Source organism: Artemia franciscana, chromosome 13, assembly GCF_032884065.1.
Source record: "Artemia franciscana chromosome 13, ASM3288406v1, whole genome shotgun sequence".
Classification (NCBI taxonomy): Eukaryota; Metazoa; Arthropoda; class Branchiopoda; order Anostraca; family Artemiidae; genus Artemia; species Artemia franciscana.
Window position 1 is genome coordinate 21,263,648 of NC_088875.1, and position 13,655 is coordinate 21,277,302.

Here is a 13,655-nt window from a genome sequence, read left to right on the forward strand (position 1 = left end):
TTTTATTGTATAGGAGCTCAAATTATTACCCTTCGATAAACAGCTTTAATTTTGCTGATATGAGTATTTTAAGAATAAATTAAACAAAATGTCTAAGAGTTTTAATTGACGAATGTCTTAGTTTTAGAGAACATATAGATTATACTATTCTTAAACTCGCTAGGAATGTTGGTATTTTAAGAAAGTTGAAGTACATTTTCCCAAGAGATATTTTAAGAACACTGTATTATTCCTTAATTCATCCTCATCTGCTATATTGTTGTACTGTTTGGGGTAGTACATTTCCTTCTCATCTCCATCATATTCGAGATTTGCAGAATAAAGCGCTTCGGGTGTTATGCGATATTGGTTTTAAAGACCAGGTACAAAAGAGGAGTAAAGATTGCAAAATATTGCCTTTAGCAGGACTTATTACTTTTTATCGAAGCCTGTTTATATATAAATATTTTCAAAATTGTTTACCAAATATGTTTTAAAAGTATGTTTGAATTAAGAAGTGATATTCACACACATTTTACGAGACAGTCCAATATAATTCGTCGTCAGCTTGCTATTACCCGTAGATCTCAATTTTCTATTCGGCATCTAGGATCCCAAGCATTGAATTGTTTACCTACGACTTTGAGAAACATGGAAAATTTTCGTGAATTTTGGCGGGAATTAAAGCTTTTTTTGCCTTAATATATATGGTTTTGATAGTTGAGTGCCCTCAAGTGGAGCCAAGATGTTCGTTTAGTTTTAGGCGATGCTGGTCAAGTGGTTTTAGTTTCTTTTTGTTTTGTCTTTTTTGAAGTGTAATCCTGTATCGATCGAAATGCAGGGTAATTCAATATTTTTTTTCTTTTTCTTTTCTTTTCTTTTTTTCTTTTTTCCTCTTCTTTTCTTTCTTTTTATTTTCCTCTCCTTTTTCGTATTGTATTTATTTGTATGTATACTAGGGTTTGTAAGCCCAAACAAGGTTTGCTTCGGGCAATTTGCTTGTTTTGTTTATCAAACAGTTCGTGGTAACGAACTGTAGTAAGGAGCAACCCGGCTCAATAGTAACCAAAATTCTAAAAAACGGAATTTTGATACCAATAGTTACATCAAAAGAATCGCATTTTAAGGCTGATTTTAAAATATAAGTTTCATCAAGTTTAGTCTTACCCATCAAAAGTTACGGGCCTGAGAAAATTTGCTTTGGGAAAACACCCCCTAAAAGTCATAGAATCTTAACGGAAATCACACCATCAGATTAAGCGAATCAGAGAACCCTACCGTTCAAGTTTCAAGCTCCCATCTACAAAAATGTTGAATTTTGTGTTTTTTGCCAGAAGACAGACCATGGATGGGTGTTTATTTTTTTTTTCAGGGGTGATCGTATCGACCCAGTTGTCCTAGAATTTTGCGAGAGGGCTCATTCGAACGGAAATGAAAATTTCTAGTGCCCCTTTTAAGTGACAAAAAAATTTAGAGGGCACCTAGACCCCCTCCCACGCTAATTTTTTCCCAAAGTCGTCGGATCAAAATTCTGAGATAGCCATTTTATTCAGCAGAGTCGAAAAACCTTATAATTATGTCTTTGGGGACGACTTACTCCCCCACAGTTACCGTGGGAGGGGCTGCAAGTTACAAACTTTGATCATTGTTTGCATATAGTAATGGTTATTGGGAAGTGTACAGACGTTTTCAGGGGGATTTTTTGGTTGGGAGGAGGGGTTGAAAAGAGGGGTTTATGTGGTGGAAACTTTCTGTGGAGGAATTTGTCATGGGGGAAGAAAATTTCCATGAAGGGGGCGCAGGATTTTCTAGCATTATTTTAAAAAACAATGAAAAAATAAATATGAAAAGTTTTTTCAACTGAAAGTAAGGAGCAGCATTAAAACTTAAAACGAACAAAAAATATTACGCATATAAGGTGCTCACCTCCTCCTAATACCTCACTCTTTACGCTAAAGTATTTTTAGTAATTTCAACTATTCATTTTACGGCCATTGTAATTCAGGGGTCATTCTGAAGGAATTAGGACCAAATTTAAGCTTTAGTGTAAATTTAAGCTTTAGTATTGACGAGTGGGTGAACCCCCTCATATCTATATATATAAATACGTAATAAAACATACGAATATAGAAGTTCGTTACGTAAGCTAATTCGTAAGTTATGTATATATTTTACTAATGAAAACGTTCGTAAAAAACTAAAAGTTCTAATTGCCTTTTTAAGTACCCAAAATTTGGAGGGCAACTGCGCCTCCTCCCCCTCTCCTTTTTTCTCAAAATCTTTCGATCAAAACTATGTGAAAGCCATTTAGCCAAAAAAATAAATATGCAAATTTTGTTTTAATTATTCATCTGCGAAGAGCTGAAATCAAAAGATGGATTAACTCAAAACGTTCAGAAATTAAATAAAAAAAGCCAAGTTTTTTTTAACTGAAAGTAAGGAGCGAGATTAAAACTTAAAACGAACAGAAATTATTCCGTATATAAGAGAGATTATCCCCTCCGCAACGCCTCGCTCTTTACGCTAAAGTTTTTTATTGTTTTAAAAAACAGAGTTGAGAGAAAGAGTCAAACTTTAGCGTAAAGAGCGAGGTGTTGCGGAGGGGATAATCCCTCTCATATACGGAATAATATCTGTTCGTTTTAAGTTTTAATCTCGCTCCTTATTTTCAGTTAAAAAAACTTGTTTTTTTTATTTAATTTATACTAATAAACCCATCTCTCTCTCTCTCTCTCTCTCTCTCTCTCTCTCTCTCTCTCTCGATGATTGAAGCATCCTAGATAAAGATGTGAGCAAAATGAATGAACTTTTAGAGGTTTTGCGAGTTCAGGGTGCTTGAATAGGTTTGAAATTTAACATTAAGAAGACTAAGTCGCCGAGGCTGCGAATAAATTAAGATAGAAGTGAAGAAGGTAACGAAAAGATTGATCAGGTGGACAGCTTGACTTACCTGGGTAGTATTATTAGTAAACGCGGTGGATTAGTGAAGATGTTAAAAGTAGAATAGCCAAGATTCAGGATTTCTTTTTTCACAGTTAAATTTTTTTAGAAGAATAAGAAGATAAGTCCACAAACCAAGATTACAATATTTGAAGCTAGAGTGATGACAGTGGTCAAATATGATTCTGAAGTATGGGCGCTCAGAAAGTGGATGGAGATTTGCTAAATGTTTTCCAGAGAATTGCCTACGGATTGTTCTGGGTACCCCGCTGACTGACCGTATTTCAAACAGTAGGCTGTACGAAAAGTATGGTTCAGTCCCGCTTTGTAGGAGTATAATGAGAGAAAGGTCGAGATGAGTAAGGCACGTTCTGGGGATAAAGGATGACAGATTGCCAAAGATTGTTTTTTTGGCCAACCGGCTGGGGCTAAACGGATAGCTGGTCGTTCGTGGTTGGGGTGGGAGGATGTCATAAAGAAAGCTTTAAGGGAAATAGAAATTTCCTGGGATGGTGCAAAGAGGAAGGCTTTGAATAGATTTGGATGGAGGAGGAACTTGCGTAGCTGTATTGGCCTCAGGCCGCTTCCTACCACGGTGAGTTATTAGTAGTAGTAGCAGTAGTAGAATAAATAAAGAAGTCCACTGTACACCGATAAGACACAACATCAAAGGGAAAAAATTTGCTATTGCCTGTACCTGGCCTCGTATCTTTACTTGGTGGTTTTTATAATCCTTAATTTTTTTTTTCCCATAGAAAATGAGTCCTTAGTCATGCTCTCAGTTCTCGTTAGTGTTTTATGGAGAGCACGCTGTTATGCGGAATGTCTCTCAAAAAGATCTCTTCCAAATTTAACACCATACTATTTATCATAAATTTAAAATGTTCAAATGGCCCGTATGCTCCTGTCAGTCTATCAAAAACCGCATGGCAGACAATATTTCAACTTGCTTTGTGGGTCATGCTCTTCTTGTTACAGATAAGAACCATCGAAAAAAATAGACACGCGACAATAATTAACAGATGCCAGATTTAAAAGCTTCATTTTTTCTTTGGTTAATATTTCATTGGATTGAACTGTAGTTCCGTTAAAAACTGCCACCTTGTCCTTTCTAAGGGGATGACAAATAATTAATTAATGCACAGATGTCAAAGGTCCTATTTCCACTTGAATGACTGTAGTTCGGGCACTACATAACTTTCCATATGTTAAAGAATTTTTTGGATTATAAATCAAATATATACAAGACCAGAAAGGGTAACCAGGGCTGTCATTTTCACCTTGTCATTTTTTTAAGTCTGAACATGGAAAAATATTTCAAGCGTAACAGGTCTTTTATTATACAATCTATGCTACAAAGCTATGCAAGTTTTAATGTATATTCGTACAGTAGTAAATTACACCAAGTGTATAGAACTCAAGGAACTTTTCAGTTAATTGACTACCCCATTTTTTGTATTTCCGTTAACTCACTACCACTAATGTTACAGTTCTGGAAAAAGTTTATTTAATTGATAAAAGAGACGTAAACATGATAAAAACGCATAAATGGCTTTAATTTCAAGAATAAAAAAAAACAGTACTTAATTAATATGATATGTTGACTTGATCAAAAAATACACACAGTTTAAAGAAAGATTTGAAATAGGATTAAACTATGAAAAATTCCTAATCTACTTTGATGGCATAAACTCATAAATTAGAGGGGAATAAATTTTGCTGGTAGTAAATAAACAAAAGTAGTTAGGCCTAGTTAACAAAAAAGTTTCAAGGCACAGTAAAGAAACCCAGAGTGGCCCAGAATAACCAGAGATAGTAAAAATGAAGCAATGAAGTAAATAATCGAAATGAATCCTTCCTTGTATTATTCTATCTTGGCCACAAGTGGTTGCTATATGATGAAATAAAATAAAGTGAGTCATTAAAAATGAAAATGAGCCACCCCATTTAATAGAATTGATGCTCTACTTTTTTTAAATCACATACAAAAATACATAAATTTTGAGGTAAGTACTATTTCTTTATAGCTAAACATGTCTCAGTTATAACAGTTAGATGTTAATTCTTTCATAACAAATATATTTTAGCTAAATACTCTATATCTACAGTTTCTCATAATATAATTTCCTAATACTAAGTTCACCCGTGTATGGTTTTGACAAAACCGTTTAAGGATTTTTTCACTTCAACTGAAAGTATTTTCAAGGTATCGAATATAATTATGTTAGGGCAAAAGAATATAAATATCGTTAAAGTTTTCCTAGAACTCTTATAGGATATCTTGAAAACACATAAAGCTGCCTGAGGCCAACAGAGCTACGAAAGCTTCTTCCTCATCCCAATCTATTCAAAGCTCCACTCTTTACACCCTCTTAAGAAGTACTCATTTATCTTAAACCTTTCCTTATGACACCCTCCCACCCCATATGAGGGCGACCTGCCTTTTATTTTATTTAGACGGCTGCCCGAAAAGAACAATTCTGGGCAATTTGTCATCCATCATCCACAGATCTTTCTCTAGCCATCTCAACCTTTAACCATATACAACCATATATAACCAGCCTTTCAACCATATAGCCCTTGAAAGCGGGGTTGACACACATTTTTCGTACAGCTTACTGTTCGAGATACGGTCAGTCAGTCCGGTACCCAAAACAATCCGTAGACAAGTACGGCAATAGCCACCCTAAAAAATAGGGATGTTTTTCTCTAATCAAATTCCTAAGTTCGTCATTATAAATGACAAAAAGCAGAGTTGTAGGCTCATCATAAGACAAAGAAGTTTCATATGAATACTATCAGGAATCTTATCAAGGTACTCTTTTATCGGTAAATTGCCCTTAACTGCCAAGTTATGCAAATGATTGATGTTGTTCATGTTACACAAGTGATGGGCGTTGAGAAGGACCTTTAGTGTATTTGCATTTATTTCTAAGGATTCAGTGTGGAGTGGAATAATAAATATACGACAAGAAAGGTCCTAAACTAGAGACACGAGATTTTCGCAGTTCAATTTGCAAAACAAAACCATATAAAAGTCAAATTAATTTGGCAGATAATAATGTTCTTTAGATGTTCTTGGCCATTATACCCTAAAAAAATAAATTAATAAAGTTATTTACTAGCAATATGACTTAAAAAATTAAATTGTAAATTTCAAACCTGAAGTCAGTTGCATAGATTTTTGTGTTATTTGGGCAATTATCCTCAAAATTCAAGACATTGTCCCCATCATAGTCGTCCTGACATATATCACCAATACCATCGTCTGAAAGAAAAAAAAAACTAAATAAGTAATTGAAATCGACAGTAAATTTAATAATCCACTTTTTAAGGGATATGGCACCCGAAGAAGTTTTTAAGAGGAGAAAAGATATACCTTTAAATTTCATTTTTGAAAGAATGGGGGGATAGGGTTTTCCAAAAGTAATAGTTGGCTGGCGAAGGATTTAGTCCATTTTTGCGCATATTTGGCTTTCTAAAGGTTGTTGGTCAAATCACTGATTTGTTCTTAAACATAACTTTTAAACTTCAGAATATAATCAATATACTTGTAAAGCAAGGTAGTTCCAAAGATAGTATCTAATCCAGCACACGCAAAACTGTAATGATTTTAATTATTCTTTTTTTCAGCATTTTAATTTTCTTTTATTTCTCTTTTTCTGTTTTGATGGTTTTGAATCAAATCCCATCCCTTCCTCTCTATGAAACAATTTCTCCCGTCTATGTTCAATTAACATCAAAATTAACTACGAAACATAATTAATTTTATGATTTCCCCCTAGTAAGTTTCTATGATTTTCGAATAGGTATTGCTCTGCTTTTTTTTTCGATTTCCACGACGTTGGTACCACCTCATCAGCTGATGTGCTATAAAAATAACAAAACGTTGTACCTGAATAGTTATTTTTATAAAATCACTAATCCAGTTCATTAACTAAACGTTCATCTCTTCGCAAAAGGCTTGCCCGTACCAGAGTAGAGCAATTCCGCCTGTGCATCTTAATCTATAGGGATTCTAAACCTTGTTGCCTTATTGTCACAAAATTGAAGTGGTGAATACGTGTAAACTTTTAATTGATGACACCAATATAATACCATCTCCTGTCCAGTGAGATAAGAACAGCAAAAAATATAAAATCCTGAATGCTAGTCCAAGAAAATCTTTATGTATGCTTTTCAATTGTCTTCAGAACCCGCAGCGCCTGAGATTATGCAACAGAATTGGATTTCATAAAACGTCATATTCCTTTTGCATGAATGTACGCAGGAGATAGAGAGCAGTGGCACTAATTGGAGAAAGGCATTTGGCCCCCTATATCCACCTAGATGAAAAAAATATTTTTTGTATTTTCATTGAGAAATACCCTTTTTTGGATTTGCTTCGAAAAAAAGTTCCAACAAACGAAATTGCAAGATTGCAAACTCCAACCTCGATTTTGAGAAATAACCTTCACCACCCTTCCCCTATATTTTCGTGGGTTACCGTCACTGTTAGAGGAACATTTTACCAGATATTCCAAGATTTTTTTTTGCAGTTTTGGCCGTGATTTTTAATATTTCTCACAATATTCACCTGTTCTTGTGGACATTTTTTAATCCCTTCCCCCGTCAGCTTAAAAAAAAATGAAGTATACTTGTTTTACTTCGGTCTTATTTTATCTTTAAAAAAGAAGGATTTTGATTTGAATTCTTCATTTATAATAGATAAAAACGCGTGATTGTGAACATAATATTATTAAGTAACTTACTATCTTCATCGCTTTGGTTAGGGTTATAAACGATTGGACAGTTATCTCTTTCGTTTAATATTCCGTCATTGTCAGCATCAGGATCACAATCGTCACCAATACCATCATCATCGGCGTCTTTTTGGTCACTGTTTGGAAGGTTTGGGCAATTATCGATTGTATCTTGGACACCATCCCTGTGAGGAAATATCTTGAAAAAATTTTACATGGGAAAGAAACAAGTACAAGTTCAAAAAACAAAACACTTATTTTTGGTAATTTCTGTACATGTTGATCTTGGCGTGATAATTCATTTTAATTTCTGTTGATTCCAGGATTCATGTAGTTACCCATAGCAGTATCTGTTATCAACATGTTCGGTGTGATTACTCATTTTAATTTCTGTTCATTCTAGATTTCCTTAGTTCATTCATAGCATTGTTTGAAGTTTGTATTTCTGCTTGCTTAGGTTTTGATATAGGTCTTCACTATTCTTTTAAGAACTTTTTTTTTTTACTTTTTGAAAATTGATGTCTTTTGATTTTTTGATTGACATGGTTTTATTATTGGTTACTTGTAGGATGTATAAAGTCTTTGTCAGTTATTCTACTAAAGAGCTAGAATTTTGTTCTGTTTTTTTTTTTTTTTTAATTTGTTGTTAGAAAATTTGGCAAAATCGGAAAATCTAATAAAGATGTTCGATCAGCCATGGATTTGTGCAATAGTTTTTACTGGTATTTTTACTACCAAATTTCGGGTGGATGCGTAGGGGATTTATTCATGTTAATTAAATATCTGCATAATTTTTGGGCATCTATAGGGCTGAAACCATCGTATAGACGCCCTTAAATATACACGTATCTGACTCCGCCACATTATTTAAAAACCGTTTTATGTTCTTCTCTGTTATATTTGTTCTTTGTTCGAATAAATAGTAAATCCAATTCAAGGTCATTTATAAGAAAAAGTTCTGTTTTGTTGTCATAGGAAAAAAAAAATGGATATCACAAGTTAATGCAACCAGAGTTGTTTCCTTTTTCATCTTGATAGAGACTCCTTTGGCCCTATCTATATGCCCTGACATTGCCAGACAGATTAGCCAAAAAAAAAAAAATTGTCTATTTTTTCAAGCTAAGAGTTGATGGAGCCAAATTTTTCTTCCGAAGTGTGTTACTCTCTTTAATGTCACTTTTGCCCAGTCTACTGACACTGGAAGTTCTCTGTCGATCAGGAAAAAAAATTATTGGCCCAATTTGGGTGTCAAGAATCATTAAAATATCGATAAAACAAAATATCAAAATGATCTGTCTTCCTTGAGGTCAGCGCAGCTTTGTCTACATGCTCCATAATTTTCAAGCCAAGAGACAAAACAAATTTAAGGTCCATTTTTGGTCATCACAAATCAATTCATCCAAAACAAGTTTCAATTTTTTTTCTCGAATCATTTCTCTGACATCAATTTTTTTGGGCCCGCATCGGCCCTACCCATTTTTCGTCACGTTAGATCCCCCTTAACCCAGGGGATTATGGTTGTAGGTCTCAAGCTGATCATGAAAAACCAGTTCCTCTAATACCCTCTCTCTCCCAGCAAAAATTAGCGGTTCCCTTAGCCCAACGACGATCATTGAAAGTTTCAAGTATTTGGAACAAAGTTCTTTGGCATTTTTGGGCTCTTTTTTGGGGGAAGAATGGGGTGACCCCCAGAAAAAAAATTTCTTGAATGTAAAAGTCTTCTTGACCCAGGAACCTGCCTGTTGTTGGGCCCACTTTTGAGGGTGAACCAATATGTTTTGCTTCTTTTTTTTAATAGGGATCCCCTTAACAAGTGGAATTTCAGATATAAGTTTCGACACAGTTGAAGAAAGTTTTTTAGTCCATTTTAAGAGAGCCCGTATCCCTAATCAAATTTTATCTTATACATCAAGGTCCCCTTGGTCCGAGAATGTACGGGTGTAAGTTTCAAGGCATTTTGAAAAAAAGGCCCTTTATCGAAATCGATATTTTTTTCTCTATTTATTGTGGCCCCAGTTTTTTCGCCATTTTCGGAGAGATGATTCCCTCAAGCTAATATATTAATTATATATCAATTATATATTAGGCTACTCTTAACCAAGAGACTTTCTGCTGGAAATTTTAACTGCCCAGGGACAGAAGAGTTTTGGCTCACATGCGGTTCTCCTAAACCCCAACCCTAAAAATAAAACTCCCTTTAGCCCAGGCAGCAATTCTTGAAAGTTACAATCCATTTGGAAAAAATGACCCTTTTTTGGCTGCAATTTCGATGGAGTCGTGCCTCCAAACTAATTTTTTTAATGTATGGGTTCAATTGGTCAGGGAATTATAGTTTTAACTTCCAGGCAGTAAAAAAAGGTTTGAAAGCTTTTTTCAGAAACCAATATTGTCTCACTTTTTTTGCAAATTGGATTCCCCTTGACCCAAGGACTCTCCGATATAAGTCTCAAGCCAGTTGGAAAAAGATACTGTGGCCCCAGTTTCAGGGGCCCGAGTCACCAGACTTTTTTTTATGCACGAGAATTCTTTGGCCTAGGAACTTACGGGTTTTTGGCTATTCTAGGAAAAAGATTATTAGTTATTTTCTTGGACATTAGCTCATGCATTTTGGGTCTATATGGCACAAGTACTTAAGTACAATTTTCAAGTTTACTGAAGAAATAAAATTGCCCTTTTTTGGGGATGTGGGGAGCCAATGCACCCAAACTAAAGTGACATTTGTGGATTAGGGTGTCCTTTGCCCATTTTGAGGTGAATCTTTTTTACTTTTTTTGCAAATTTGATTCTACTTGACCTAAGAAATTTCAGACATAGGTTTCAGGCGAGACAAAAAAACAAAAAACAAAACAAAATATTTTCCAGTCCCAACGCTGGCGGCTTGTGCCACTAACCTTCACTGCTTTCGTGCCTGAGGGTTTTCTTGGCCCAGAAACTTACAGGTGTAAGTGGAAAGTCGCTTGGAAAAAAGTTTTTGGTTCCCTGGAACAAAGTTGTCTGACATCCCCAGTTAGTTGCAAGGAAGTTATTTTGCACCTCCTCAGCAGGGGAATCGAATGGGAGTAAGGAAATTCAATCGGTAGATGGTATTGGTAGGGGGGTGGTTCTGGATTTTGAAAAATTAACTTTTTAAGTATCATTATTTTCATTGAAAAAACCCATTTTTTAATAGTAATTTCACTGAAAGGTCCAAAAAACAACCAAATCACTCCTTGAATTCGAAAAATATACTCCCTCCAACATATTCGTGAATTCACGCCCCCTGGGTACCACGTCCACGGTTGAGTAGCTTTAGATGCGAGTACTGTAAAATCTGAGCTATCTGGCATCGAATTGTCTGGAATTAAGGTATATAGGGTTGAATTGAGCACTGGGGGTGCATTAGTTCTTATGTTAACGTAGACAATTTTTTCATTGTTAAATTTTCGCTGAATACATCTTGAGCCTGCCTATTGGATATTAGACAAAGTGGAGACACTTGCAGCAGACGCTCTTCTTTACACAGTGACTGAATTACCGAATTGTAGGTTTGAATATCCGGTTCTCTTGTTAAGCTGGAGAGCCTTATCACTGTAATAGCTAAATCACATGTTCCGATACACGTAAATAATAAGATGCATTTGTTATATTATGCAAATGGAGATGTCCATTCGGTTATGATAAAGCTTCAATACTATAGCATATGTTACAATGATTCTACATACAACTTTAAGACATGCAACTCGATAATTTTTATTCATTATAGACTAAAGTCATTTGGAAAAAATTCTGATTAAGTTAAGCCGAGATATTTTTGGACTGTCGTAACTTGTTACTGTCAAAGGATCAGTTTATGGATCCATGGTATGCAGCAAACAATAAAGAGAGATAAGACTAAAAAATAAAAACCTCAAACGAGACCTCAAGCTTCAAGCTCCTGCCTTTTAAACACTTTTTTGGATTTTCATGAAAAAAGCTATACAAATGCACTACTAAACATTTTCAAAAGAACTTGATAGATAATAGGTATTATAATTATCCTTATAGTTTCTGCTCTAAACGAGTTTCTGCTCTAAACGAGCTTCCTGCGACAGCGAGCTACAATGCAAAAGGATCTGATTGCCCAGTCTTAACCAAGCTCAGCTCAGCTCAGTTGAGCTTAAATTTTAGCTAGATCCAGCTCAAAAAGCTAGCTAAACATCTACTGTGTTGAGAATAACATCGGATTCAACTCATTCTTAAAACTACTATAATCTTAACCTCGGTGTTAGCAAAAATCTTATAGGGAATAGGCCTAGATTAATAGTTGATTCACTATCATAACAACCTTTGCAAAGATTAAAACAGTACTTTCAGATTAAAATCATACTAATCAACTGATCTATTAAACATCTACCGTAGCTTCCATCTTCCAAATCATTAATGCTTTTATACATTTTTTGATTAATCGAAGAAGTCAGTTTTTTTTAGGTAAGATTGGATTGAAGAACAGCTAAAAATACATAAATCGACGCAAAAAATTTACTTTGACGTTGAAAGAATCTCAAATATCCAATAAACAATATACAGCCGTGAAGAAAACAAAAATAATTATTTTTTACCCCTACAATAGCGCCCTAGATGGAAATAAATAGGGCTTTGCAGCCATGAGTGCCCAAAGAAGTCCACCTGGGGGAGGGGATAAAAAGATTTGAAAAGGTAAGTAATATTTTCTCTCTCAGTGCTCCAAAATTTTGCACCCCTAAATTATACTAATCAAACTGACAGTCAGTGCAACCACATCAACGCAAAAACAATTCAGTTCATATTTTAAGTTATGCAAACAGCCAACAGCTGTTTCCGATACTGAAAATCAATAAACACGACACTAATATAATAAAACTTATAAAACAGTATCTTTAACCAATTGTCAACGTCAGCCCAACTGCCTTAAAATAAACCATCGTCAAAATGGAAAAATAAGTTGCAAAGATTCCAAGCGTCAAAGATCGAATTAGTTTGCAATCATTTGACGGATAAGTGTGTCCACAGGGTGACCACTGTGGCCAGAGCAATTATAAATATAAAAGGCTCCTCAGTCAGAAGAACTCTCCATTACAAAAATCAGTCTTTCAAGAACTTACTTTTAATATTCTGTGGTTTGATTAAATCCAAGAATAAACTCTCAGATCAAACAGTTTGTGGTAACGAACTGTAGTAAGGAGCGACCCAGCTCAATAATAACCGAAACTCTAAGAAATGGAGTTTTGATACCAATAGTTACATAAAAAAATCGCATTTTAATGCTGATTTTAAATATATAACTTTCATCAAGATTAGTCTCATCTATCAAAAGTTACGAGCCTGAGAAAATTTGCCTCATTTTAGAAAATAGGGAAAAACACCCCCTAAAAGTCATACAATCTTAACGAAAATCACTCCATCAGATTCAGCGTATCAGAGAACCTTATTATAGAAGTTTCAAGCTCCTATCTACAAAAATGTGGAATTTCTCATTTTTTGCCAGAAGACAAATCACGGCTGCGTGCTTATTTGTTTTTTTTTCCCAGGGGTGATCGTATCGACCCAGTGGTCCTAGAATGTCGCGAGAGGGCTCATTGTAACGGAAATTAAAAGTTCTAGTGCACTTTTTAAGTGACCCAAAAAATAGGAGAGCACCTAGGCCCCCTCCCACGCTCATTTTTTCCCCGAAGTCACCGGATCAAAATTCTGAGAGATCTATTTTATTCACCATAGTCGAAAAACCTAATAACTTTGTCTTTTGGGACGACTTACTCCCTCGCAGTCCCCGTGGGAGGGGTTGCAAGTTACAAACTTTGACCTGTGTTTACATATAGTAATGGTTACTGGGAAGTGTACGGACGTGTTCAGGGGGATTTTTTGATTTGGGAGGGAGAGTTGAGATGGGGGGGGGTTAATTGGGAGGATCTTTCCATGGAAAAACTTTCCATGGGGGAAGAGACTTTCAATGAAGGGGGCGCAGGATTTTTCAGCATTATTAAAAAAAAAAAAACAATG

General features: G+C 35.1%; 1 protein-coding gene across 2 annotated transcripts in view; it reads right to left on the reverse strand.

Moving 5' to 3' along the window:
• Positions 1 to 13,655, reverse strand: part of LOC136034647 (cartilage oligomeric matrix protein-like) — a 208,356-nt gene that overhangs the window by 37,185 nt on the left and 157,516 nt on the right. For both annotated transcript variants that reach the window (XM_065715952.1, XM_065715953.1), the window contains 2 exons: positions 7,671 to 7,846; positions 6,082 to 6,187 (listed from right to left, as the gene is read on the reverse strand). In XM_065715952.1, coding sequence (XP_065572024.1) covers positions 6,082 to 6,187; positions 7,671 to 7,846 — 282 coding nt within the window. The remainder of the gene's footprint in view (positions 1 to 6,081; positions 6,188 to 7,670; positions 7,847 to 13,655) is intronic.